The sequence below is a fragment of the Aptenodytes patagonicus genome, chromosome 5 (assembly GCF_965638725.1).
Source record: "Aptenodytes patagonicus chromosome 5, bAptPat1.pri.cur, whole genome shotgun sequence".
Classification (NCBI taxonomy): Eukaryota; Metazoa; Chordata; class Aves; order Sphenisciformes; family Spheniscidae; genus Aptenodytes; species Aptenodytes patagonicus.
In genome coordinates, this window is record NC_134953.1 from 49,615,513 (window position 1) to 49,642,897 (window position 27,385).

General features: G+C 41.6%; 1 protein-coding gene across 2 annotated transcripts in view; it reads left to right on the forward strand.

Annotated features, from left to right (window-relative positions):
- Nucleotides 1-27,385, forward strand: part of RASAL2 (RAS protein activator like 2) — a 150,050-nt gene that overhangs the window by 40,529 nt on the left and 82,136 nt on the right. For both annotated transcript variants that reach the window (XM_076339648.1, XM_076339649.1), the window contains exons 2-3: nt 4,807-4,934; nt 14,026-14,152. In XM_076339648.1, coding sequence (XP_076195763.1) covers nt 4,807-4,934; nt 14,026-14,152 — 255 coding nt within the window. The remainder of the gene's footprint in view (nt 1-4,806; nt 4,935-14,025; nt 14,153-27,385) is intronic.

The following is a 27,385-nucleotide window of genomic DNA, read 5'->3' on the forward strand; positions in this document are numbered from 1 at the left end:
TACTAGGAACAGAATACGGACCCTAATAAAGTCAATGAAAATTTGGCAAGTACTTCAGTAAGCCCTTGATTTTACCATAGGAAGAGTGTGGTTCAAAAAAGGAGCTTTGACACACGCCAGGGGTGCTCTTGTCATCACTGGGATGGAGGTTTAATTTTGTGTTTTTATTGATGGTAGGTAGAGAGTGCTTTTTGGCAAAGAAACTGAAGGCATGAATTTACCTTTAATGTAGTTTTGTTGGCCTGATTTCTGCTGATTCTGTACTTTTCACTAGTTCGGAAAAGGGGAGGACATGCCCTTCTGGTTGTAGAAGAGCTGTTGGGGACTAAAAGACACTGGAGCGGTTGTCAGCTCTTGGAAATAATTTCCTGATTCTGCCCATTGCCTGCTTTTTGGAAAGTATTCTCCACTTGTGAATGCATTTGGAATTTAAAAAAAAGAATTGTTGCATACTTGCAATGGAAGACTCAGAAATGTTCCCATCTGATAGCACTAGTACTACTCCCTAAATACTACTAAACTGCCATCAGTTTTCATAAAATGCCTTACCCTTTTTCTGGGGATCACCTTGGCACTGGCTGCTTCTTTCCTTGTTCCCTTGTCCTGCACCAGTCAACACTTTTTGTTGTTGTTGTTACGTGATTATGGCATAACTATTCCTTCCCCCCCCTTTTTTTAAATAAGCTCTGTACTTAAAGAATAATAAGGTACAAGTTGTCATTTGGCTGAGAGAAAGGGAGCTTTGTGGATATTTATAACATGCCTAATGGCATTTCAGAGCCTTGAGGAAAAACAAAGCAGTTTTCAGTCTTCAGCTACGTTGCATGTGGCAGGCGGGCAGCGATGCTTTTCTCAGTTCAGCAGGAGAGGATGTACCGAGAAGGGGATTTTTTCCAGGCTGTTACTTAACTGATATTAGCGTTTGAAGGCACATAAGGCATGACCTTTAATCCTGTGTGTAGACTAACTGATCTGCTTGCTTGAATGCCTCAATGTAATGATGCAGAATGGAAAGGATTACATCAGACCAGGGAAAGAAATCTTCTGTCACCAGAACTCGCATGTTTAGGTGTGTGGCTGCATGAGCCCATCCCACACGTAACATCTGCAAACTCAGAGCTTTCACATGCACCTCCCTGATGTCTCCTCCAACTCCTGTCCAAAATTGCATTCATCAGTGAGTTACAGGAAGGCTTGTGCTTTGGAGGGTATGAGCTGATAGATAGTAGCCCCAAAGAGAGAAAGGACAGCCCTGACTTTCGGTCTTTCCCGAAAGCGTAAGTGGTCCTAGTTACACATGGACTTTTTGCCATTCACTTCCATTGCGATTCAAACAGTGGTGGTAAATTAGTTTTATGGGACATTAGTGGAAGAGGTCAGTGGGTGTTATTACGTTCACGTGAAAAGTCGGAGCCAAGAATGTAAAATGAAAACTGAAGATGAAGAGTACCAGAAAGCAGAACAGGGTTTGTGAAGTAACCGATTGTGTATGTGATACTGTGTAAAGTCCCAAAGAGTCTTAAGTCTAAACTGGTAACATACTTCACAATAAGTTTTGAAGTTACAGCTGTTGCAAGAGGCTCCGAAGAAGTCAACTACGCAGGACGCCTAGCTGAGAAATAATTTAAATAGGGCAGAGAAGTTGCTAGGTACAAACACGCCAAAGCTATACTGCAATTTTTGTTGCAGCGAGTTTTCTTGCAACAAGTTTTTTCAGCTTCCATCTGGTTCGCAAGATGGGCTTGCAGCGTGAGCCTCGGGGAGAGGACTGAAGTGATGGGATCTGATACATCGGAAAACCAGCTTGCAACCTCTCCCTTTTGTTGAAGAGAGCGCTTGGTCAGCCTGCAGGGGTGGTGGGGCTGTGTCCCAACATGTGTTCAAAAGGATACGAATACAAACACAAAATATTAATGCTGTGGTGTTCTTTAGTGACGATTGACAGCTCCAGACAACGAGATGGCATGTTACTCTGCCAGCAGCCTGTGGAAAGCTGTTCTGTTAGCCAACTCACTTGGCAGCAGAGCTGTGGCTGGCCTGCAGCGCCTGATGACTCAGTTAAGTCCTGGAGTTATTATTGTAGTGGAAGAAGTCGTCCTGTTCTTTAATTCCTTTGTGCAGCCCCTAGATCAGTTGGATGGTATCCTGCCAAGGCCTGTAGTGAGTAGAAATTATAATGCAAAGATCTTTTGGGGCTGGGTGAGTCGTGACTGTAGATTCTGCATTGGAGCTAATAGACTAGAACAGTTTTCTTTTGCCATGAGAAAGTATTGGCATTTCAAAACATAGTTTACTTGGTTATCACTCAGCATAGCAGCTGGAGGCACTCTCTTGCTGCTAGCCCACCCACTTGAGCAGGACGGGGCATACCTTCATCCTTTTTTTCCCTTTGGTGATGTATCATGTGCTTTCATTACCCAAGAGACAAGATCCCTGGAGCTCTGGTCTTCACGCTTCTGTTGCACACTCATGCAAGGGGCCTGTGGCTTCATCCTCCTCGCTCGTCTTCCCTCTGTCAGCCCATTGCTCATAGGTTTGTCTTGCTTAGGTGCAGGTAGGGTTCATGTGCTGCTGTTTGGGAAACCAAGGTCTAAGCAGGAGCAACAGTGGTTTTATTTTGCATCTGGTTAGGTTTTTGGTTGTATGCCATGATAAATGTGAGTTGAAGTTGTGCCAAAAATCTACCTGGAGGGTTAATGTCTATAAGATGGACAAATAAGTAACTTGTGACGGAGTCTGTTGTGCTCCAGGAGTTTGCACAAATGCACTTTTGCTTCACAGAGATTGTGGTGATTTCCCTTAATTATGCTTACGCCTAAGTAGAGTTTTGGGCAATTTCGAGATACACAGTGTTGCTTGTCACTATTGGAAACTGAGCTTTGTTAGGAGAGGTAACAGTGTGGAGCCTGATTCTGAATCTCAGCTTCTTCCCTGAATTAGCTCATCTGAAATTAAGGGAGCAAAAGTGCATTTCTTTATTATTCAGAGCAGTAGAAGCCATGCAGTCCTCTTCTTTTTCTTGCTTAAAGGTATCAGATTGCCTGTTTCAAGCATTCTTCTGAATGATCACAAAAATCTTAATGCAAGATGAGGTTGAACTTAGGTACTGAAAGCTGTCTTTCAAGTTAATTCTCCAGCTTTAGAAGTTGCCACATTTGTTTCAACGCGGAGGCAAAGTTACTATTATATGCAGGAAAAGAGCATGAAGATGTTGCAGCTTTTTTAATAATTAGGTGGGATTTGGCATACACAGGGTCTGCAAGGAGTGAAGTCAGTTGGAGGGGTTCATTACTCAACTTCTAATGCTTGTGTTTGGACTTGCGCTCTTCCTTGCAGCTGGGAAGGTGCTGGGTGTTTGAGGATTCGCTGGCCTCTAGTGGTGAAGCTGGGTAGAAGCTACAAGAAGCATCTGTGCTTACCTCTGTGCAAGCACTGGGTTAGTATGTGTACTAAAAGGAAGTTAACGTTATAAAACATTCTGGTTTTGAACACTCATTCTGCCTAATGGGCTCCTGAAATAGTTGAAGGAGGTCCTGGACTGCTACGCAGCAAGCCCCTGACAATATTGTGATTTTTGCGGTGTCTGTTTTAGACCCCTTAGAGGTAGTTCAGGGACTTCGGGAATCTACAGCGTATACATTGAGAATGGCTGATTTTTAGATCAATGCAAGTAAAGTTGTATACCGCTAGAGTGCAAGATAAAACCGAAACTTAATGTTACAAAGCAACCAGAACTTAATCTCAAGACTTTAGAAAGAGATGACCTGAAACTGTTTTCTAAGTTTGTATAAATGGTGCTACCCATGGCTCTGTTGCATACATCCTTTTTTCTATTATTCAGATAGCATTTCTGTCTCCTGTAAAGAGATTTTTATAAGTTGACTACACACTTGAATTCCTAGGGCAGCCTTCTTTGCACCCAGTCTTCTCGTAGCACTGACAGCGTACCTTGCTACTCAATGGCTTTCTCTGCTTTTGGGCTTGGCAGTGAAGTCTGTCTGTCTGCTGCACTTGTTCGTGTGCTTTCCTTTCCCAGTCTTGGAGAAAGCTTCTTAGTAGTGAGAGGCACAATGTGATATGTAGCTCAAGCCTGAGAGACCTGAAGGAAATTGATCTTAAAATAAATTTTAAAAGATCAGCACTGGGAGCCAAACAAGTTGGATTTTGTTTTGGTTTGGGGTTTTTTGTTTGGTTTTTTGTTTGGTTTTTTGTCACTATAGTGGCTGTGGCTAAATGAAAATGCTGCAAGACTCCTACTTGTCACAATTTAATCAAATAGCTTCCCTACCAGAAGATGCTAGTAAGCCCTTCTCAATTAAATGCCCATTCCTTTGAATTTTTCCTTCCCTTCTTCAAGCCTGCCTTCCTTGATCCCCATCTTCCTTCCTACGTCTCTCTATCCTTAGTCTCAAATAATCTAGTTTATTAAGATTTAGGGTACATTCAGGGCCCTACCCATTTAACCACGTTTTTGAGAAGGGAGTGGAGGGAAGATGACGTTTGCGTGACAGCTCTTGGTCTTTTCTTTTGATTATATTTTAGTCTTTGACAAAGACATTTATATTTGTCTCGGTTATTGCCATTTTTGTAAGTCATGCTATAGATTAAGTATTCATAGTGTACCTTACATAGCGTTCCACATGGGTGCCTCCCAGGATTAGCATTTTGTCTTTTAATATGCTGAAACAGGCACTGCTAAGTACAGATTGCAGTTTAGGTTCGCATCTAGCTGCAGAACCACAAAAGCAGAGAAGGTGGTTAATGACACATGCTAATGATTCTGGCATCGCGGTTTTCTGTTCGCAGATGTGAAAGGACCACCTACACACAGACTGTCCTGCGGCCAGTCCCCCTACACTGAAACGACAACATGGGAGAGGAAATACTGCATCCTGACAGACAGCCAGCTGGTGCTGCTCAACAGGGAGAAAGAGGTGAGAGAAACTCACGTTGGCCACTCGGGATTTACCTTTTGGCCTTTATTGGTAAAACAGGAAGGCAGCTTTTTTTATCTCCCCTTTATTTTGTTCACGAGTTTAGTGAAAGGGGGGAAAAGGGGAGCTAACCTGTTCTGCGTATGGATGGCAGGGCGCACACAGTTATAATTCAGCTGGCCCAGATGCTGGGTGCGCCTGGAAGAGGTGACAGCAAACTGTGTGCATCCAAAACTCCCTCCTGGAGTTTTACAGCCTGTGTTTAAGTCTGCCACTACATCTTCCTATGTTATTGCTGCTTTTAATGGTAGTTAAAGCCACCACAGCTATGTAAACCTACCTCCTCACGTCAGTGCAGACATAAAGGTAGGGAAAAGTGCAGTAAAGGTAGGGAAAAACGGGTTTGTTTGTGTCTGTATTGGAGTGGGCAGAGAAGGTGTGTGCAGCCTTCACACCGTACAGTCATCTTTGTTGTAGTCACAAGGTAAATTGATTGAGGCAAAGGTTTGCCCTCTCTCTTGCTAAATGGAACAAGGAAGATTGGGTGCCCCTTGGTATGGATACTCAAAGCTTTTGCAACCATCTTTAATTATAAAATTACTCTGTGTGTGGCGGGTGTGTGTGTATATAGCATGTAGTACCTGGCATTGTGCCTTACCATGAAGGTAATGTCAATATGGTTAAAGAATAGGCATGTTTTAGTTGATTGAAACACTGAACAACCATGCTGATAAGTGCCTTCTCCGAGACTACGCCATGATACGTTTTTTCTTGTGATATTTGGTGTCTGCAGACTCTCATGAATACATGAGCTTTAGAAGCATTTGATAATGCTCCTGGGTTTGTTTGTTTGATTAATTTTTCTGCTATAGATTTACCCTGTCTAAAAATAAATATTTCAGGAGGAGCTATAAGATTGAAATGTTTTCAAATTACTGAAATAGATTTTATTACATATAAATGTCCATGAATTTGAGTCTAATACCATGGTCTCCTGCACCTGGAGATGACTTGAATTTTTGTGTTTTTTCTTGATTCTGTTGAAGCTTCTGTGTACGGCTGTGTACAGGCTGAGAGTATGAGACCTGTTTCTGGTGTAGCACTAAATATTATCCCACCTTCAGCTGTGATCAGGTTTATTTACAAGGGCTGAAATATTTCCTTGCATAGGGAGAATAGGAGGAAATGGTTTAGAGAAGGACTTGAGTTATTAGAGGGGAACAACATCAATGCTAATGCGTAGGAGAGGCGATCAAAAGCAGGGAAAATGGAAGGCCCATATCATGATGTTTGTTTACTATGTAATTCTTTTTCTAGTCTGACAGGACTGTCACCTAAGGAATTAAAGTATATACTGAAGAAATGTAAGGACATGTGAGAATTATTCCTAAAACTGTACTGTACCAGCACAGCTGGGCTAAAAGGATGCATCTCATTAAAGAAATGTAATTGAAAACAACATTGGCTCATAACACAAATAATTATCTGAAGGTGGTAATCGTGCACTTATGGGTTCTTAATTTCTCTTACCACATACAGTTAAAAGCATTTTGCTGGGAGTAAGTTGAGTCTTTTGCTTAGATCCTGAGGAGTAAATATGGGAAGTCTGGTATATCACTGGTGTATTAAGTCATTACATACTATGTTTAAATGCACTCTGTTTTTTGTCAGAAGCTGGAGAAATTCAGTATCAGGCTATGCAGAGCCTGGGTACAGCAGTAACCCCCAAAAATTGAGCAGTAGAGTAAATCTTTGCAGCATGCTCTCAAAGGAGCCTGCCCACACTATCACATCGAGAAATAACTTGTTTTGGGAAATGCTGCATGCAGATGGGCCAAGCAGACATGCTTTTGGTGCAGGTGTGACTACACATGCTGATAACGCGACTTGTTTCAGAAGCTAGTAGCTGGAGTCAGATTTGCCACTCTGATTTTTCAAGTAATTTGGGACTACTGTTAAGTGAAAGGAAAAAGGGAACTCCTTGCAGTCATGAGTACTCTGTAGGAAAATAAGAGGTTGTTTTAATCTAGCTTTTGAGTCTGTACACATGGCAGTGTACATACAACCCCTTATAGAAACACAAAACATATAGGAGTAGAACTGGTAGTTAAGAGGGACACAGAGCTGATACTCTGGATTTGCACCTTTTTCTATTTTTTCTGAAATAGAAGTATCCCTTGTAGCTTTCATGAGAAGGGAAAGGGGAGGCAACTCGGTTAAATTTTACTTGACAAGTCATTCAGACTTGAAAGAGGCTCTGTGAAATGTGATCTAGAAGTAAGAGCGAACAAAGGCCTAAGGCAGTAATGGGGAGAGATGCTTGGGAAGAGCATAATGATTGAAAAGTATGTAGGAGGGGAATCAAAAAAAGCCCATGGGTGGGACCACAGGTACAGAGAGCCTAAGCAAAAGACCAGGTGAATGAGGAAGAGGGAGGTTACTTAAAGAAGAAAACTGAAGATTATGTTTAGAGTCAAATTATTGGAAAGGTGATGCTGGAGGAGGCTTTTTGTTAACCCGAAACGAGGTGATAGGCAACAGGAGCTGAAGATGGAGAGGTTCCTGCTCTGAACATGGAAATTGCTGATAGAGTGGGTAGGTCAGAATTTCTTTGGACTGCTGAAGAGGATCTTAGAAACAATGTGAGGGACAGAATGATACCCATCAGTAAGGGGGTGGGGGAAGAAGGAAGAGATGTTAACAGCAGAGTGCCCTTGCAGCCAAAAGGGAGCACTTGCATCATTGCAAGACTGGTGTAATATGAAAACTGTAAGTCTGAAGCATCTCATTTTATTCTCTGTACATCTGCTTTGTTACTTCATGGAATAAAAATCCAAGAAGCTTAGCCCATGTGAAACTGAAAGGGAACAGAAATGTTTGATGTTTATAATACTTTGTAAAATCATTATGCAAGTGTGTATGTCAAAGCCAAAAAGTAGGAAAACATATACAAAATGCAAACGGGTAAATGAAAGATGTTTTAATTGTTTCAGGTATAATGCTAAGTCTGGTTTCTTTCAGTTAATGCTGTTAAAATACAGCATTATGAATTGCACAGATTTTTAAGTCTGAGGGAACAATACAGAAATTAACAGAGTAGTAAGAAAACTCTTTTCTTAAAACATCCCACTGCTACGGGTTTATTGTCAAGGCAGTTTGGATAGAGTATGTGCAAGAGAGATTTTGCGCTGTACAAGCACAAGAGTAGGTTGGAAATCAGAGAAATTTTGAGGTACAACTTGATCCAAAAATATCTGTAATTACTTATACAGAAATAATCTGACGGTATCACCTTGTGCAGCGTAGAAAAATATTAGTTACTTGACACCTTGTCAAATTTATAAAATGAAAATAGGTAAGACTGAAGAATGAATATTATTAATGAAGGGAAGAGATTGATGCCCAAAAAGTAAGTAGAAAGGAAATGAATCCCTGTAAGGACATGAGAGACGACTTAGCAAATAAGGAGTCATGAGTGACAGGAGTTGTGCAATTACTACAACATATAATGGTGTTAATATCTAGCAGCGTCTTCCAAGACTAGGAGAACAGGTCTAGATTGATTCACTTACAAATCAGGTATTTTTTTCTATGAGGAAGACAGTCTCCCATTGTCAGGAATGTGTAGATATTTTCATCATTTGTGAAACCTGTTCCGTAGGGTAAGAGCTAAGAGAGCACAGTAAAAGTGTCTGCAAAATCAGTGCCGTTTAAACAGGGAAAGGGAATGAGTTAGTGTTTATGAAGAGCAGTTTCAGATAGATAATCCATTGCACAGCACTTTCATGAGGGATGTGACAAATGGCTGCATCTGGATTTGGGCTGCTTTTAGTTAGTCTTTGTCTCTAACTTGGCTGCAAAGGAGATTCCTGCAGAATCTTTTAATTTTGTGTTCAGTTGGAAATGAAGATGAAGAACACTCTTCACTGTGTTAGACTCTTCCTTTTTCCTCCCTGCACCCAAAACCTCATCTTTCTTCTTGGATTTAGAGGTGTTTTTAATCAAGGGCAAAGGATAGTAATGACCTACATTCACTGTGACAAAATCTACTACTTATTGGTGCTGGTGACAGAGGCCGGGAGCAGGACATCTCTAATGTATTTTCCTACTCTTCCATCTCCTGTGGAAGAGGAGCGACAGCAGTGATCCCAAGAGAAAATAGCAAGAGCAGACACTGATGCATGGGGCCCCAGGGGAGGCTCTTCAGAAATGCCCTCTGCCATCCTCAAAAGACTTGTCACATTGGTATCTTAGAGCAAAATTGTTTTATCTGTAAATAGGAGTTTGTTAAAGCTGAACCCAGTCGTAAGAAAAGATTTGCTTCAATTCCCAAATGAATTTAATTATTTATTTTCCAAAAGCCCAAAGAAATGTTTGTTGTCAATGTTTTTAAAGTGGATTTCTATGTCAAGATTTTAGCCAGCTTATAATTTTCTGGAGGAAGGTAAAAATTAAAATGAATTATTTAACTGATTGTTGATGTGATTCCAAAATTCCTGTTAGTTCAGAAGAAGTTGCAAGTTCTCAAGTTTTTGTCTTGAATCAGTCTTTCCAATCTTGAAAAATCTATCTGCAATGAAGAAACTTTTTTCCTACTTCTTTTTTTTTTTTTCAAAGTGCCTAGCTCAGTTTGCCTTTAAGAGGCATTAAATGCTTGTAAAGCTCTTACTCCTATTTCTTCTGAAATCTCTTCATCATCAAAATACTAGAAATCCCAAATATAGGCTTTTTATACTTAAAAAGCATGTTCAGTGGCAGGTGAGCTGTGATGCTGTTCAGGAGTTCAGAGTCCGAGCTCTGAACCCGTCCTTGTTAAATTGTGAAATTTATCAGTGAAACGTGGCCTATGATCAAAATTGTAAAGATTGCCAAAATTATCAGCATTTGGACTGTCCCTCCATACCTTCTTGTCCCAGAGTTACACTGCTCAGAGTCCAGCCCTGAACCAGCATCTTCAGCACGTTGTCTCAGGGTCAGACGATTCCCAGGTTGGTGAAGTCTCAGCAGGACAAAGAACAGGATAACAAAGCTGGATGGGGAAAAAAAAAAAAAGAGCTGAAAGCCTAAAATGCCATTAGAGTCCTGACTCTGTGTCACTCTCTTCACTCCTTTGCTGAACTGCTTGCTGGAATGCCAGGGGCTGGAGGAGGGTCGGGGAGATTGCAGATGTCTGCCTTGGTATTTACACGGTCTAAAGTTGTGCACTTGCTTGTGAGTCGGTGCCACCCGATCTGTGAATCTATTTGACCTAAGACAGATATACCTGTTTAAAAAACATGTCCAGCCCAGAGAGATGCACAGCTGCTGACCAAGATCATCTCGCATGTTCATGAAGCTGTATTTTTAAGAGCAGGCTGATCTTATGCTAAGTAATAAATACTGGTCCTGCAGTCTTGGAGTTAGTTCTTTTTTGTCAATACAGACTGAGGCTATGGTTTTGGAGGAATGTTACTTAAAATAACACGGCACTTTTAAGTCAGACTTAAGGGGGGGATCTTTTTTAGCTACTTTGCTACTTTACTCTTGTCCATGAAATTGTGGGATGTTTGTATATTCTCTGGTGTAGATCAAGCTATGTAGCATTAAAATGTTGCTCCTTATACAGTTTATAGAATTATTGAGTGAAATAAACAGTATCAGGTTTTTCTCAAGCCACTATAAATACGCTGACAAAAGCAGTCTTTTGCTGGTGTGGACTGTACTGCACTAGATGAACGTAGCTACACTGATGAACTTTTTTTAGTGTGCAGCCTGACCATGTTTTCCTAGTCTGGGCAAATGTTAAGTACAAAAGGCTAAGTGACCCAGAATTAGGACCTGAGCTCTCAGACAGTCTTCCTGTTAATGGCTCAGTTCCTCTTTGAAGATAAATCCTATCTCTGGTATGCAGAAGTAGATTTGTTTTTGACACCAACTCCGGTGTGCGGCAGCCTGTTTGCTTTTCCCAAGGACACAAAGGGCAGCGTGGCCTCAATCACCATTCTCCTCCTCACCCTCGGCAGCAAGTCAGTACATCTATAGCATCCTTTTGGCTATCATTGCTGTTCTTATATACGTTGTTATCAGAGTGGTAGTAGTGCTTTTTTTCGTGTCAGTGGATTAAGAGAATGTTTCTGTCATCCCATGTCTGAAAGCACACGCAGATACTGAAGAGGTATACTTCAAAGAAAAGGGACTATATTAATTTCTCAGTTAAAAAATCAAATAGTGGAGAAATCTACTCTGCAGGAGCTGTATTGGTATAGAGCTAGCAGTTAGGTGTAGGTGCAACAAGTTCACTGAGAAAGGAGGATCACAGGGTGGTAGCTTGATGCTTTTAAGGTGTGCTGAAGCCGATGTGTGGTATGACTGGTAATAGCTGTTCTGGAAATACGGCTTGCAGCATCCCACCAAAAAATGCTCTGAAGGAAATCAGGAGAGGCAGAAGACGCGGTGGAGCAGAAGAGCGTTTAGAAGGGAATAAGACTAAACGGAGCCTCCAGATGAAAACTGAAAATCTAATATGTGATCTTGATTGAATGAATGTGGCATAAACTAACAAAATTAGTCTCTGCTTAACTTCCTAATGTGCTCTCGCACGGAGATCGTTCAGCAAAGGAGCTGCTGTAAAAACCTACCAGCAAAGAAAGTAGCCTTAACAGAATAACCACTAGGGATTTGGGAAACTTGTTTTGAAAAATGAGCACTGTTTGAAGGAGACAAATAGACTAGCATAGTAATAAATGGCATTAAAAAATGACCTTAAGAGAATGCTAAGTGGTTAAAAGTCAGGAAATGCCAGAACTAGCTTGTGAGAGCCATTGTAGCGCAGCCTGTTTCTAAAATAGTACAGTATCTTGTACATCTTTTACAACCTTCAGTACAAATGAATAATATCTTTTTGTTTGCTATTAATACTTGGTTTTCAGAGATGATTGAAGATATGAAAGGATAAGCAGCACAGGAAGTATGACAGGGGCTTCTATTCCTTTAGCTGCAAGCTGTCTTTTACGTAGCTATATGAAAATAAATTGCCATATTGCATGTATTGCAGTTGTACTGTTGAAGCCAATGTCCTCATCAAAGTGCGCTGAGATGTTTTGGGCACTGAGGGGTTGTGCCTGCCTCCAGCACCTGGATGCTGCATCTCTCCCTCATCCCTGGGGTTTCTTCCAACTGTTGAATATAAGGTCTTAAGACAGCCCCACCAAGTTAGAGGTTCCAGATATGGTAACAGACACCAGACCGACAGCTTTAGGGATAAACGATTTATCTCTAAATAATGTTGCGGTTACAAATACGGATCAGGAGTACAATTATCTGGGTTGTTACAAGAAGAAATGCAGTAACTCAGTAGCACAATTATCCAGGTCAAAATGACAGCAAATCCAGTAATTCACCAATACTGAGCTAAACTTAATATCCGAGCATGCAAAGACCTACAAAACCATGGTCATAAGCATGATTATCAAGCAGGCCAGCAGAGAGCAGGGCATGGCTTCCTCAGATGAGCAACTCGGACCAGCCAGCGGGCTCAGCGAATTCCCAATTCCCTGATTGCGGTGTCCTCTTGTTGAGACATGGAAGCACTATCTGAACTTGTTAATCGACCATCACATCCCACCTCTGGCCCCGCTCTGTACCAGTTCCTTGGTGCACATGGGGTCCAGAAATACTATATAAGGCAGTACTGGCCCCAGGTGCCCCGCCCCTCGGTAGTGACTCAATTGAGGAAACAATGGTTCCCATGGGCCAAGACCCTGTTTAGCTCGGGTTTGGAGATACGTTTTTCCCATGCAGTCTCTATCTTTGGTGACCAGCCTTTCACCAGCTTGAAGGATCTTTGCTGTCTTTTTGTCTTTTGAACCTCTTCAGAACAATGTGTATGTTCTTCAGAAGGGTAGTGTGAAGGATGTTTTCCTCCTGCTGGAAGCAATGTCTTCCTTCTGCTGGAAGGATGCCTTCTGCAGGCTGGGGCAATCTGGATTGCACCTCTGGTGAGCAGGTAGCTGTCTGAAGTTTTTGTCTGCTTTTCTATATGCAAAGTAACTGATGCTTGAATTAACCCGTGCTGATCATGTAAACAAAATCAGGATGCACAAAGGTGTGCGTATAAATTCATAAAGCAGTTAGGTTCTCTTCCTTATCCTCCAAATCCCTTTGTACGTCTTTTGGGGATTGGATTAGGAGTACATCAGGCTCATTTCTTGTTCCCAGACATACGTGGTGTTGGACAAAAAGACTGTATCACTTAGGCTCTTTTAGAGCTCTTGGCTGTTGTCTAAATGCCCTGCAGCTGTAGTGATAGGTAGTACAATTTACCACCTTTTTCCAGCATAAGCACCTCTCTAGCAAAATGTAGTCATCCAGGCAGGTGTTTAAAGGTAAGGTTAGCGGGGAGCAAACTCTGAGGGGTCAAGTTCTGCCAAAATTTGAGAAGAGAAACAAGATCTTTATACATTCGGTACTTTTAAAGAGAATTAGCATATGGAATTTTATTACTATGAAATAGTGAGGACCCTAAGCCTTTCTTAGAGCCTTCTAAGGTCCCACTTTTAGGATGAGTTTGAGTTAATCATAGAAGGTATCCCCTTTCTCCGTGTGCCCAGTACAACCAGCCAAATGCCAGTTTTTCTCTGACATGCTGTAACTGATCACTGAATATGTGCTGAGACTGCAAAAATGCTTTTGTAATCTCAAAGTTTCGCATGTAGCCATCTGACCAGCCGCCTCTGCCTGACTCTCCCAGCGTGGAAGCGGGCAAGGCTGGGTGGCAATGGGTCCGGCATTGGAGAACCAGTTTCGAAAGGCAGGACTGCCTTGTTAGTCAGATGGGTCGGCTGTGTTGTGACTTGATAGCTCTGGAGCGCAGGTTGCTGCACACCTGCATGCAGCCCTCTCTGGGCTGCACACCTGTCTGCGTGCACTAACGCTCCTCACTGCTGCAGTGCTTTCCCGGTAAGCCTCGGGTATTTCATGGTAAGGCCGGGCATGCCAAACTGCAACTGAAAGTTATTACCAGATGAGTAGAAAATTAAGTTCTTATCAAGATGGCATATTAACAACGTGGCCCAGTGGCAAATTAACAGCTGTCGGCATCCTTTTTATGCAGGTGCCTATCGATGGGGTCCAGGAGCCGCAGGCGGATGCTACCAAAGGGCGCTGCCTGCGCCGGACAGTGAGCGTCCCCTCCGAGGGCCAATTCCCTGATTACCCACCAGAGGGGGCCACCAAACTAGGTAAGTCGAAACTTTGGCCGCAACAAATTGATTTTAATTTACAGCTGCAAGCTGTATCAGAGGGCACTGCTTCCGAGGCAGCATCCTTGCAAAGGAGCCTGCTGAGGTGGGTAGTGTCGCAGCTAGGCCGTGGTGGAGGTCATGCGACCATGGTGTTGTTTGTAAATGCCTGCCAGCAAAATGACTTTCAAACACCAGGATTTATCCAACATCAGCGAGGTGGTTATGGGGTCCCAGAGAAGCTGGGCTGTTGCTGCACATGGGAAGGTTTGTGGCTGTGTTTGTAAGATTACTAGACAGCCCTGGGATTTACAACTGAGAGCTGCTGAACACAGGTCAGTAGGAATGCAGCTTTTGCAGATAGCTGTAAGTGGTTCCTGCTGGTTTTTAGAACTTACGTGGTTATGTTTTACCTCACTGTGAGTCTCTCTGGAATTTCCTTTGCTTCATATTTTCATAACAAGTACTGGATAACAGGTTTTTCTATGACTTACCTCGTGCCTGTTCAGGGTGCAGTTCCTAAAAGAACCAGCCAACTGGCTGCTGCTGTTGGCTATAATCATACATGTTGAAATCTAGGGAAAGCAAAAGAAGGGGCAGGTATTAAAAATGATAGACAAAAGCTCTGTTGCAGTAGTTCCCCAAGTCCGGATTTGGCCCAGTTCTCATTCTTTATTCCACCCCACCTGTGGTTGTATAAAGAACATCATTCCAACTCTTTCCAGAAGAAGGGAAGAGTGAAGGGAGGCGGCAACCACACACAAGTGAACTCTTCTTTCTATTCCCAACCTATGCAAAAAGCTTTCCTTGGCATAAGCTGATAGGATCTAGGAGCAATTCTTCCTTAGTTCAGCTGTAAAAAATACCAATCCTGGGAGAGAGTGAGCTATGAGGAAAAAAGTAACATGCATCTCTAAACAGTAAAGCAGCCTTGATAACATCGTTATCAAAGGTGAAGAGCAGGTAAGGTATTTTTCATTTTGCAGGCTCAGCTGTTTTTTATGCCAAAGAATTTTATTCTCCGAGTATATTGCACACAAGTCATTAAAATCCCACTCTTCTAGATAGTTAACTAACGCATTGAACTGCAGTACTTATTTATTTGTATTTGCCAATAGCACTACTTAACTCTTCCTTATTTGAGGAAGGCAGATAGGGTTCTTTTTATTTGGATTTGTTCGATTCCTGGACTAGAAGTCTGAAAAGAAACAGGGCAGGTTGGAGATTTAGGAGGGAAAACTGCAAAATACTTGGGGATGAGTGACATAAACAGAACCCCTATTGGATTTATTTGTGGCATTTCAAACACAGCTCTAAATGATCATCTTGTTTTGCCAGATGAAGAAATATTCATTCTTGTTTGGAACTAAAACCAGTATTAAACAGGTTTACACAGTGTTATAGGCAAAGTACTTACTCCAGGTGTGTGACTACTGAGATGAATGAAGAATCATATTGCAGCCAGTCTGCGCTAGGCAATGAATATTATTTGCAGCTTTGCAAGCTAGAAAGACCTTTAAAATCTAAGATGTAAATGCCTTCTTTTTCTATACCATGTACAAAAAATGAGTAGAAGAATTTCTAGACTTCACTAAGCACCCGAATAGCTGGAAATCCCAGTGTTACGTTTTTTAATTTACATTGTAAACCTTGTAACCTTCTTCATTTTCTTTGAATTGCCACACAGAATAGATTACTGTTATTTGGATATATGCATTACTATGTATTTTGCTACAATTTTAGATGCATGTGGCATCTTGTAGTGTGCTACTTGATGTACACCTGACAAGAATATATTAAAAGTACAAGAGAAACTCATATCCAAATGGTCTTCGCCGTATGAGAGCTGCAACTGTAGTGAATATAGACGTCACAAAGTGTGTAGCTAAAGGAAGTGGGCATGCAGTGGGAGGGGAAGAAGAAAGGCATGAGCTGGAGAAAAATTGAGCAATGTCCATACTGTGAGGAGGGATGAGGGTAAGTGGGACAGAAGGTTATATATAATCTCTGATTGCAGCGCTTTAGGTAGTTCCCTTGTTTTCACATCCTGGTTAGAAATGTCTCTTATCGTGATTACAGAATTCCTGCTAATGGAAAAAAGTGGGTTGATAGCAGTGGGAATAGCTTTGTGTCAAGATGTTGAGCCAGAGGACAAACCAGTGAAGGAAACCATTGAACATCTTTATAAAGAGAAAGAAACTGATGGTGGCAGCCAGAATGTATCACCAGCAGTACAGATAACAACTGGACTAAAATAGCTTTGTAATGGACACCAAAAGCTGAAAAGTGCAGTAGAGGCAGCTAAAATATCTACTAGAGAAATTGCTATGCAGAGCTGATAAGAATATCTAGCTTGTCCTAGGGAATCATGTGCATAACATGGCAATAGCAGACGTTGCATCTTATGATGATATCTGAAATTACTACTTGCAGATGAGCTCCTTAGGATTGGCTCTAGTGCAGAGGTTAAGGCATAGCAACGGCATTTGCTGTTTTCCCTAACTAAGGTTGCCATACATCTCTTGTGATTTATTGATTTATTTAATAAAAAAAAAGGGGGGGGGGAATCAGGTGACGGAACTCTTTCATCTGTAGCACTACAGTTAGACCTTGTATGAAATGTCAAGAGTATCGTATGAGATCAATCTTTTTGTTAATGGAGCAACTGGAACAGTGCATGTTCTTCAGGGGCTCTGCATGATCAGCAGTAGTACCCATTCTGCAAATTTTTGTGGCATTTTTTATAGCATTGCGCACACATCCTTGTAGCACCATTCCTAGGAAGCGTGTGGGAGAGAAACTACCCACGTTACAGCTGAGAAGTTGAAGCAAGAGATGTGTAACTCACCAAAGGTCAACATTAAGTCTAGTGTGCTTTACCCAAGGGCTGTTGTAGTCATTCTTGCTGTCTCTTTCATTTTTACCCTTGCTGCAGGGTTGGCTCAGCTGTTCATGAGGCAGCTGCTGAACCACTGTGGTTTACAGTCCCATGTACTAAGATAGACACCAATTTCCACATACTTCAGTACAGTAAGCTGTAATTTGTGATGGTTCAGCAGCTGCTAGAAGAGCAGCTGAGCCATCCCTTCTGTGCAGGCAGAAACCACTGTAGTCACCCTCAAATGAGAGCCGGAGGGGCGGACACAAAGATAAAACGCAAGATAGAAAGTGACTTGTTTAAACAGTGAAAACTAATAAGATCATTTAAAAACTGTAGCTCCAGAGGACAGTCACCATCTACTGCTAGCTTAGGAGCTTGCCCTCTGCTTGCAGACAGTGGGGAGGTTGTTTCTAATGTTGAAATTCTTAATTCCTATCTGGAAGGTACACTGTACACAGAGTTGTGTCAGCAAGCCATCCGTTAAATATATGCCATGAAATTTCCTTGGCACATAATCTGTATCATTGTAGTAATACCTCTCTGTGAGTGAATAGGCACACTCTAAATATGTCATTTACTTACTAGGATTTCATCTTGGCAGCACTTATTCAGAGGTGCTTCCATTCAGGGAAGCTAAAAACGTAGCTGTAATTTCTCCCGAACTCTAGCTTAACAGCCTCTTTCCTCCTTCTTTCAAGCATTACTTTCAATGGGCTAATTCTGTTATGAAGTGTGATATAGGCCCTGGAGACCCATCACCTAAATGTTACAGGAAGAGGTAAGATGAAGAAAACACAGAGATGGACCAGCTTGAATTGCCTCCGTTTCTGCTTGAGATCCTGCTCTTTTTCTAACAGGTGTATTTTTTCCTGTTAGGGAGATTACATCCTTTGTAAAGCATCAGTGTTTATAATAGCATATCGGAATTAACCATTCATACAGTAAAAGCATGATTCAGATTTCCACCATTCATACTATTTGACAGACTAGTAACAGTTATTGCTTCCTTTCCCAAAATAATCCTCTTCTCTCTTACTCTGCTTCCTTCTCACCACCTGCTCACATAAATGAGTGTTGTTAAGGAGAATACGTAGTGAAAGTTTTGATTCTGGCATCTGGGTGCATCTTTGTGGCATTAATAAGAGATTTTTTTGCATGCATATGTGAAAATATCAGGAGGGATTGAAAGTGAAGAAATGGTTTTGGTTTTGTGTTTTGTTTTGTTTTAATTTGTTTTTAAATTATTAGTAAGAGCATCATCAGGGTGAGAGTTTTTTTGAGATTCTCTGATGCTTAGAAAGGCTAGTGTTGATGCAAATAGATTTTCTTTTTATATTTGGACGTGAAGTCATCTGAGAAGAAAATGAAGACTGTTTCACTTGTTGAAAGAAGTTAACCCTGTTTTTTCTCAGTCGCATCCATGACTGCTGAATATGAAGGCTCTTGAGAAAAGATTGCTGAAAGCGGGTCAGAGGTGAAGATGTTCTTTGCAAATTTTCATTTTGTCCTGACCTTGAGTCACTAGCATTGAGAAATTTTGTTTTGTATCCAGTCACTTGGTCTAATCAATGGGAAAACATAGTTTGTACCCTCTACCCACACTAAATGCTAGCATGCTTGCTGGTTGTTGCCTTCACTGATATAATTGTTCTAAACAATGTTAACATGGCATGTAGATGAGGAGCTCTGGTGGAATGGTTCTGCAATACAAACAAGCAGCCAAAGGTGAGAAGAGGCAGGGACTCCTTAAACTATCTTTGTTGCTGACAAAAGTGTCTGGAACCACACAATTAAAGCAGCTGCTTTTTTTTCTTTTCTTTTCTTTTTTTTTCCTTTTTTTTTCCCCTCCTTTGCTTCCCCCCCCCCCCCCGCCCCCCCCCAAAAAAAAAAAAAAAAGTCCAGTTTCTTGGCTGGAGAGAGAATAGCCACCAAGATTGAGGACAATCTGGGTAAGCAAGCCTTACATCTTTTGGGAGCTTCTACACAGTCAGCTCTGCATATACAGTGTCTACTGCATGTCAATATCTATTCACCCTTGCATAACTCTCTAGCTCATCTTCCAAACTTTTGTGCTGGAGTCATCTTCATCAGAGAACCAACTGGCCTTCAGTGCCTTAGCCCTCTCTGTAGAGTATTAATAGCTGTTACTCAGCTGCTGACTCCCATCTCAGCTCTGCAGCTCTTCTCCTGTCCTTTGGTACAGTTGCATCCACGCAACTGTACTGTTATCATCTGTTCTTCCTCCTTGGGAGGAATCTGCCATGCCCTGATGGGCTGTCGTTCTCCGAGTGTCTCTAAAGATTGCCTTTGTGACCACTAACATGGCAATGGAACAGCAGTTATGCTGATGGTGCCCTGTACTCAGCGCTGCTGACATACTGGGAATACTGGGACCAGTGTTGGGCTCGCCACTTGAAGAAGGATGTTAAGAATCTGGAGACGGTCCAGCAGAGATCTGCCAAGGTCATTTTGTTCAGGAGTATGTGACCCATGAAAAGAGGCTGAGGGAGCTGGGCTTGTTTAGGCTGGCAAAAAATAGGCTAAGGGGTTGATCTGATAGTCTATGGCTACTTGAAAGAGAGTTAGCGGTAATGGAGCCAAACCCTTCTCAATAGTTGTAGATGATAAAACAAGGGGGAATGGCCACAAGTTGCAGTTTGGGAGATTCAGATTGAGAGATTAAGAGAAAGTTTGGCACCAGGAGGGTAGTGCAGCACTAAAACAGGTTGCCCAGCAAGGTTGTAGAAACTTCATGCTTCAAGGCTTTCATGGCTTAGCTAGACAAAGCCACAGCTGACTTTATCAGGTGTTGGCAAGGCTCTGCTCCGGGTGGAAAATAGGACTAGATAACCTCCAGGGGTTCCTTACAACCAGTGTTTCACTGGTTTTCTGTTTTACTTTCTATCCCTTTTTGACTTTCTTTTCCTAGCATGTGTGTATCTGCCTGTTGTCATAAAGCAACTGTAACTTGTCTTGTGCAGAAGCTTTTCTGATTGTTTTCAGCCTGGTTTTTTTGAATGAAGTAAAACTGATGCTGTATCTGTGTGTCCCCCTCCTTTCTCCAATAATTTTTATCTCCCGGCCAACAAATACTGAATTTGAGAGAGAGAGAGAAAGGTCTCAGAGGTACTAAGTTCCTACAACTTTCATAAAAAATACATGGCCTAGTGATCATATGGGAAGGAGACTCGACATTTCTGATGAAAACAGTATTGCAATGTGTGCTCGTTAGGAGATCAGCACTAAAATGCAAATAGATAGGAAACTAGGCACCCTTACTTTCCTGATCACACAACTGTTACATAGTGGGCACCTAATCTGGAATTCTAGCTTGGTGGTAAATCACCCAAGTTGGATTTTTTTCAAACCTGAATTTCTTCAAGTTAAGCACATAAGTGAGAGGACTGAATTTCAAAGCAACTGCAGCTATGGCTACCTTTTTCAGAAAGACTGAGGCTGCTAAAATTTATTTTAGATCCCTAACTTCAGGAGTATACTTTAGAGCTAATAAACAAAATATACCTTCTGTACTGTGGTGAACTACATGTACAATTCTGAAGTTTGGTGAAGATGGAATTTTGAGCTTCAAACACTACTTTTAACTTCCTGATCCTCTGGCTTAGTTGCACAGTTGATAAATTTTCACTTTAGTGATCACCCCCTTTGCATTCCCTCAAGCTCATTTTTTCAATAAAAATTCCACTGAATTCAGAAAATTCTCTGATCACGCAAACAAGGGAAGAAGTGATAAAAATGAAGCACCAATCTGTTTTGGTGCCAGATCCTTACTGCATTGCTATCAGGTGACCAGTTAGCTGTGCAGAAATCCGGCCTCCGCACTGTTTTAAAAGGTTATGTCCAGAGGCTTGGAAATGGAGTGAGCAACAGAAGATTAGTTAAGTGACGTCTGGTTTCATTGCTGCCTGGTATGTACCTCTTGCAACAGTTCCTGCAAGCTGCTGCTGAGCCCTCCTACGTAGGGATGATTGCACCAAGAAAATAGACAGCCTGTGCTCTTCCTTCAGGTAAAAACTTGGCAGGAGAGAACAGACATTAGTGAAAAAGATTTCTAGGGTTATTTCAATAACTGTTTTAGTTGCAAACAACCTTGTCTTAGAAACAGCAATCAAAGCTGAGCCTTGCTTTCTGTATATTCCAGTTGGAATGAGTACTTTGTGATGAAAGAATAAATAGATATACTCTGTGCTCACCACATAATCACGATCCTTGTGCGCTAAGGTTTAGGATGAATACCTGAAATGGGTTACTACTTTAGAGGGGGAGGGGGAGAGGGAGACAGTCTGTTTTGGAAGAAGAGAGATTGTTTGTGACCTGGTCAATGAAAGAATCTGCAATGCACCAATCTTTACATATTCAATAAAGATTTACTTAGGAAAGATGCAGGAATTTTAAATAATGGACTTCCTGTAACTTCTAACAAAACTGTGTGCTGAAAAGAGGGCTGTCCCTTCACCTTCCACCACTCAACTTTGCCTACAAAGAATATCTGTTAGAAAGTGAGGACAAAAAATGCAGTTTACAGCTCCCTGTATCTCAGCTGTAGGGATTTGTAATGTGTCTTGATGAAATAATTTTCCCAGTAGCACTGTCTGCGTTTTCACCGTGTTGCTATGTGTAAAATATCCATCTCCTGTCAACTATTATGCGTGGCAGGGATGCAAAATAGGGCTTTGGGTTTAGCCCTCAAATTGAGGGGTGTGTTGTATAGCAGTATCTCTGGCAGGAAGATGGATTCAGATGTGCTGACTTGACTTGTTTGCAGCTCTTTGGGTTTGCCTGATTTGGGCTTGCACAAGCGTGTTTGTATATATATGCACAATGTACATGTGAGAGAGATTCACATCCTCCTCTCTGCAGACCCAGGAGTCTAAAGGATCAGATGCATTACTGTCTGTTGCCTTTATCGTTTAATTTAGCAACTCCCAATGAGTGGTTTGGGGATTTTTTTCCTTTGACCTGTAAGTGCTTCATACCAAAAATCTAAATTGAAAGGTCCCCAACAGCTGAAAGGTGATACTCTAATGAGGTCAGAGCAGAGCAGAAAGCACTGTTCTGCACTTGCGTGGTTTGACGCTGCTCGGTGGTGGCCAAAGAACTGGCTGTGTTTCTATAGGCTGCAGGTGGGTACTGTGCACGTTTAGCCGCACAGCTCTGTTCTTCACTGCACTTCAGCCCTGACCTGACAGAGTTGCCAGAACCCATGCCTGGGGAGCCTTTTGTGAGCTGAGATCTGAAGCCTTTGGCTCGCGTAATAGCACAAATGAGTGTTTACTAAAGACTTAGTGAAGCAGGCAAAGCATAATCTAGTGCATTGGGTCACGGACTCTTAGTGCTGTGACTGTTGGGTATCATTAGTAGGGATTGTAGCTACGCCAAGATCAGTTGAAATTCTAAAACTTTAACTGTCTTTAGATGAAATTGTTTACCCATCATGTTCTATCCCAAAATGCAAATACATGCAAACTATGAGTTGCATTTTTAAAAATCTCCTGTGAAATAGAGCTGCTTTTTGGCATCATTAAAGAACCAATGGGCTACACAGGGAAACACCTACTGTGTGAAAAGTGTCCTGCTATCTTCTGCATCCACAGAAGAGGTTAGGAGACTTTGAGAAAAGTCCTGAAGTAAACTGAAATTTGGACTACGTACAGTGCAATTTGCTTGCCTTGGAAGGGTGAAGAATTTAGACAACTCTGCTTGAAATTAAAACTGACTCCAGGGAGGCTAGATGTAGCAAACAGGATGGCTGGATCTCAGTGACATTCCCCCTGGGCAATTGGAGTTATTTGTATACAGAAAATTGCCAAGCTGCTATCTTCTTCTATAACGTAAGCGAAGCCAAAGGATTTTCTTTTGTTCTGAATGCTGCTGAAACTTTATTCCCTTGGACACAGATCATCTGTGCTGAAAGCCAAGTTTCATCATGAAGCAAATTTTATCTGTTTAGATCTTAAACCTTTTTAGAGCAGAGATTAACAGGGGTATGAAAACATAATCTTAACTTTCTAGTATTGACATATAATCCATTAGGGTTTTTTTCCCCTTGGAAAAAATGTATTATTACATCCCTGCCCACTACTTCCAGCACACACAAAAAAATCGCTTTAGAGATTTAAAAATTTTATGTGAGCCGGTAGAGCATATTGTGCAATGTGGTAATTGCTAAGAACTGGTAGCTCTTGGACCATCTGAGGCAGATTTGTTGACTGTGTTCTAACCAAACCTCAGTTTATTATGAAGAAAGCTATCATTTTCCTTAGTTTTCTCAACAACAACAATAAAAAGTTATGTATTAAATTCTTTAGAGAAATCTACCTTGAATAATGCATGAACTTACTGTAGATGGTTCAATTTTGTAGGTTCTCTTTTATAGTTGTTTGATCTTGTGGCAAAAAGTAATTACACTTCACCCAACCATGTATACTTGCCTTTTTCCTTCAATAACAACCAGTTTAACACTTAATGGAAAATTAACCTTCCTTCCTACAGCCTGAATTTCCTTATCTTAAGTCTTGTCTAGAGTTAATTTGAACTGTTGAACTAAATTTAAAAATGTTGATATAATTAAATCTGGTTCAGACTTCGGTATTCGTTACGGAATTAGTTGCTGATCAGTTTATTGCTTTAGCATAAATTGATACTCGACAATGCAAATATTTATGAAATTGGAGTAAGTGCATCTAGTTTGAAGTTTGTATGAAATTAAATATTTAAAGTTCTCTCCACTGTGCAGGGGTGTGCACACTCTTGTCTCCCTGCTTTACCACCCTCCTTGGTGCCAGTTCTATTGCATGCTTGCCAGGTGAATGACTTCACACAGTGAAATCATGTTCACATACATGTTGTGTTGATGGGTTAGCTTTGAATCTGATCTGGTAGATGTTCCAAATAACCCTGCAGCCATGTGGTGGCTCCAACACAAAGGAGATGGTGGGAGCTTAAGGACACTAGGAGAGAGAAATTTTTTCCACTTCTGCGCTCACCCCTAGTAGCAGCCTGGAGTTATAGTGGCTTGGGTGTAATATGAAGCTGCTCTCTGTGTCAGCTTTGATCTAGCCAGTGCACTTACAGTAAGAGTGGAGCCAAGGCAGCAGAGATTTGAACAAGGGCTGTGCAAGATTTTCAGAAGAGCTTGTGTTACTACCCACTTCTGCCACCGCTGAAGTCTGTGCTCTCACATTCTTACATTCTACTGTTACTTGAACTACTTCTGGTATGTCTGTGTGTGTGCAGTTAGGGCTCATGCCTCGCTTTTGAAAACTATTTCATTAGGGTTGCACATTTTTCTGTCTTAGGCACAGCCTTAAGTTCCCTATCTCATGCTAGCTATGCATACATTGTGTTACAAGTTCATCCACTTCTGTAGCATTCGTGTGTTTCTGTAATCTTTTTATAGTTCAAACTTCAAAACAAGAAAAATACACACACAATGTTTGATGCATAAGCCTGTACAAACAGTGGGAAAAACGTGGAATCCTTCTGGAGGACCATTCAAGTCATGCTTCCAGGAACTTCAAAGAAATAGATTTGTTTTAAATAAGTGCACTATGCTGAGTAGTAAAACCATCACATTTTTTTATTTTAATGAAGGTTGGGACTGTCACTTCTGCTTTTTTTCTTTCCCTTGGTTTTGTGTTGTTTCTAGGAGGTTTGAACCAGTCTCTTCTCCTCATACCTCCTCCCCCTTTCCTCAGCGTACTTTCTCCGTGTCATGGTATGTTGTTCTCATAACAAGCGAATATGGACAAGCAGGGTTGGCTGATATTATACTACATTATATACTACATTATATACTATACTACAATAATTGGTGAGCTGCCCTGTATCTTATCTCTAGAATGCTGAAAACCTGTGAATCCTTGTATTTTTGTTTTGGCATTATGGATTATTGTTGTGGCCTTTGGCAGGTTTCCATCTGTGCGTGTGAGCTGCCCGTGCTGAAATGTCTCTGAAGGTATTCAGTGAAAGGTTTTCATATGTCTGCATAAAAAGTGCTGGAGAACTTTTTGTCATTGCTGCCCTAGGATCCAAAGTTATGGGGGATTTTCTTCCTTATAATTAGTTCTGGTTGAGGATGGCAGAACTTGCTAAGAAAGCTATAATGGGGCAAGAAATCCATTGTCAGCTATATATTGGGTTTTTCCATGCAAGACCTCAGGAGATTTGTTTTCCATCAGGCAGTAATATTCTTACATCTTAAATAGTCTATGAACATGAGCTAATTAATCTCCATGATACCTCTGGGAAGTAGACAAGTGGAGTTTTTAAAAAATAAATAAGAAGCGGAGTTTTCGGTATTTCCTGTGCCATCTTGTGATATTTACACTTCACTGGGGCGGTGACACACCTCCTGTGGGTGAACTACTTTTTATCAATGCATAAATAAAAAGGTTCATAATATATGAGGTGGCTTAGGTATTAAATTAGACTTATTCAAGCGTGTACTGGATATTTTGCTAACCTGCTGCCCCTCTTTGTAAGTGATCACTCTTTCATAGCACAAGGGGAGGAAAGAATTATAACCGTGATTTTTATCTGCAAAACAGACAAAAATGTTTCGGCAGCACAGTGGAGACATAATTTACTTAAAAGAGAAATAATAAAGCCACAGAGGAAAAGTGAGCTATTGAACTCTGCTGGAGTTCATCAAAAACTCTTCTAACAGGCACCTGTGTATCGCAAACAAATCCCCGATTCCCAAAAGAAGCCTTCGAGATGGAGAGGACTATACTTTCTAGCAGTGATTAGTGTCCATTAAGATTCAACTCGGTGTCCAGTAAAGTGCTTTTGGCTACAAGCTAGTAATTCTTGATGCATATTTGAGACTGCTTTATCTTGTGCATTACCCAGTGAAGAATTGAAGGGGTTTTCTGCTTCTCCCCCGCCCCCCCCCCCAATCTCAGATGGAACTGCAAATGCTTCCTTGACTGGCAACCTTTTGTCAGCGAGTTGGATATAGTTTAGGTGAGAATCTGACTACTAAAAACTCCAGTCATCTCACTTGTTCCTCACTGATGGTCTTTTCCCACTGTTATGTGACATGTATGGGCTAAAACAGTAGCGGGAAGGTCTAGAGCAGTGGTCACCAACCTTGTTGACCCAAAGATACCAGTGTTGTGCAAATAATGAGTGCTTTGCTTTTGCAGTCAGTTTCGTTACCCTTTGGCTGCAGGCGGTGTTGGGGATTGCTGGTCTAAAGGCTGGGAAACCCTAATGGAGCCTCCAGAGGCTGGTCGCTTTTGATCATCGTTTGATTAGTGCTCTGGTCTTGCTTTGACAGTGAGAGTAAGGTGTTGACCGTTCCACCCAGGAGCAAACAGGAAGGATTTAAGGAATGGGTTTTGTTGGATTTCAGAGACTGAATTTTGGAAGAGATGTTTTATTCCTGCTCTTGATAAAGCATGTGGTGGTGGGTTGTCCTTGGCAAGCTGCTGGCTGCCCACCAGCTGCTCTCACCCCCCTCCTCAACAGGACAGGGAGAAAATAAGATGGATAAGCTCGTGGGTCGAGAGAACGACAGGGAAACCACTTAACCAGTCACCATCACGGGCAAACCAGGCTTGACTTGGGGAAAATTAATTTATTGCCAATTAAAATAAGTTTGGAGGAACAAAACTTAAAACACCACCTTCCCCCACGCCTTTTTCCAACTTCACGCCTTCGTTCCTGACCCCTCGACTGCCCCGTGCTGGGGTCTGTTGGCACCGGCTGGAACTGGCTGGAACCGGCACAGGGCAGCTGTGACCTCTCCTCACAGAGAGCCTCCGGCTGCCAGCGCCTTGCCGCCAGCACCCTGCACAGGTACCTCAGAGGCAGCCAGGGCTCGGTGTGGTGTTTCTGAATACGTGGGCGCTTTCCTCCACACTGCCATCACTCCAGATATTTGTGGGGAAAAAGAGGATCCGCACTGTCCTCGTGTCGCATTGCTTCTCCCTCATGCTTTTGGTGGTAACGTGATCAATACAGGCGTGTGAGCTGAATTCGGTACTTTTTCCTGATAAAGACACTATACTCAGCACATATTACAATAATAGAAATTTATTCAGATCATCAGTGCTCTAAGATGTCAGAAAACCTAATGATGTTTCTTGGTTTTTAAATTAATTTCTGAGTCCTTTGCATAAGACTAAGTAATGGAAACTTTGCTGAATACAGACAACTGGTTTTTTAGATTAATTTATCTGGAATATGCTGGATATATGAAGAGAATGTTTATTAAAACATTTTTCTAGTAGCTTCTCTCCCTGCATAATTTGGCATTTTAAAAATTTTCTGCTAGCTGAGTTTTCACATACATATTTCTAATTTTAAGTAGTTCAGATAGATCATAG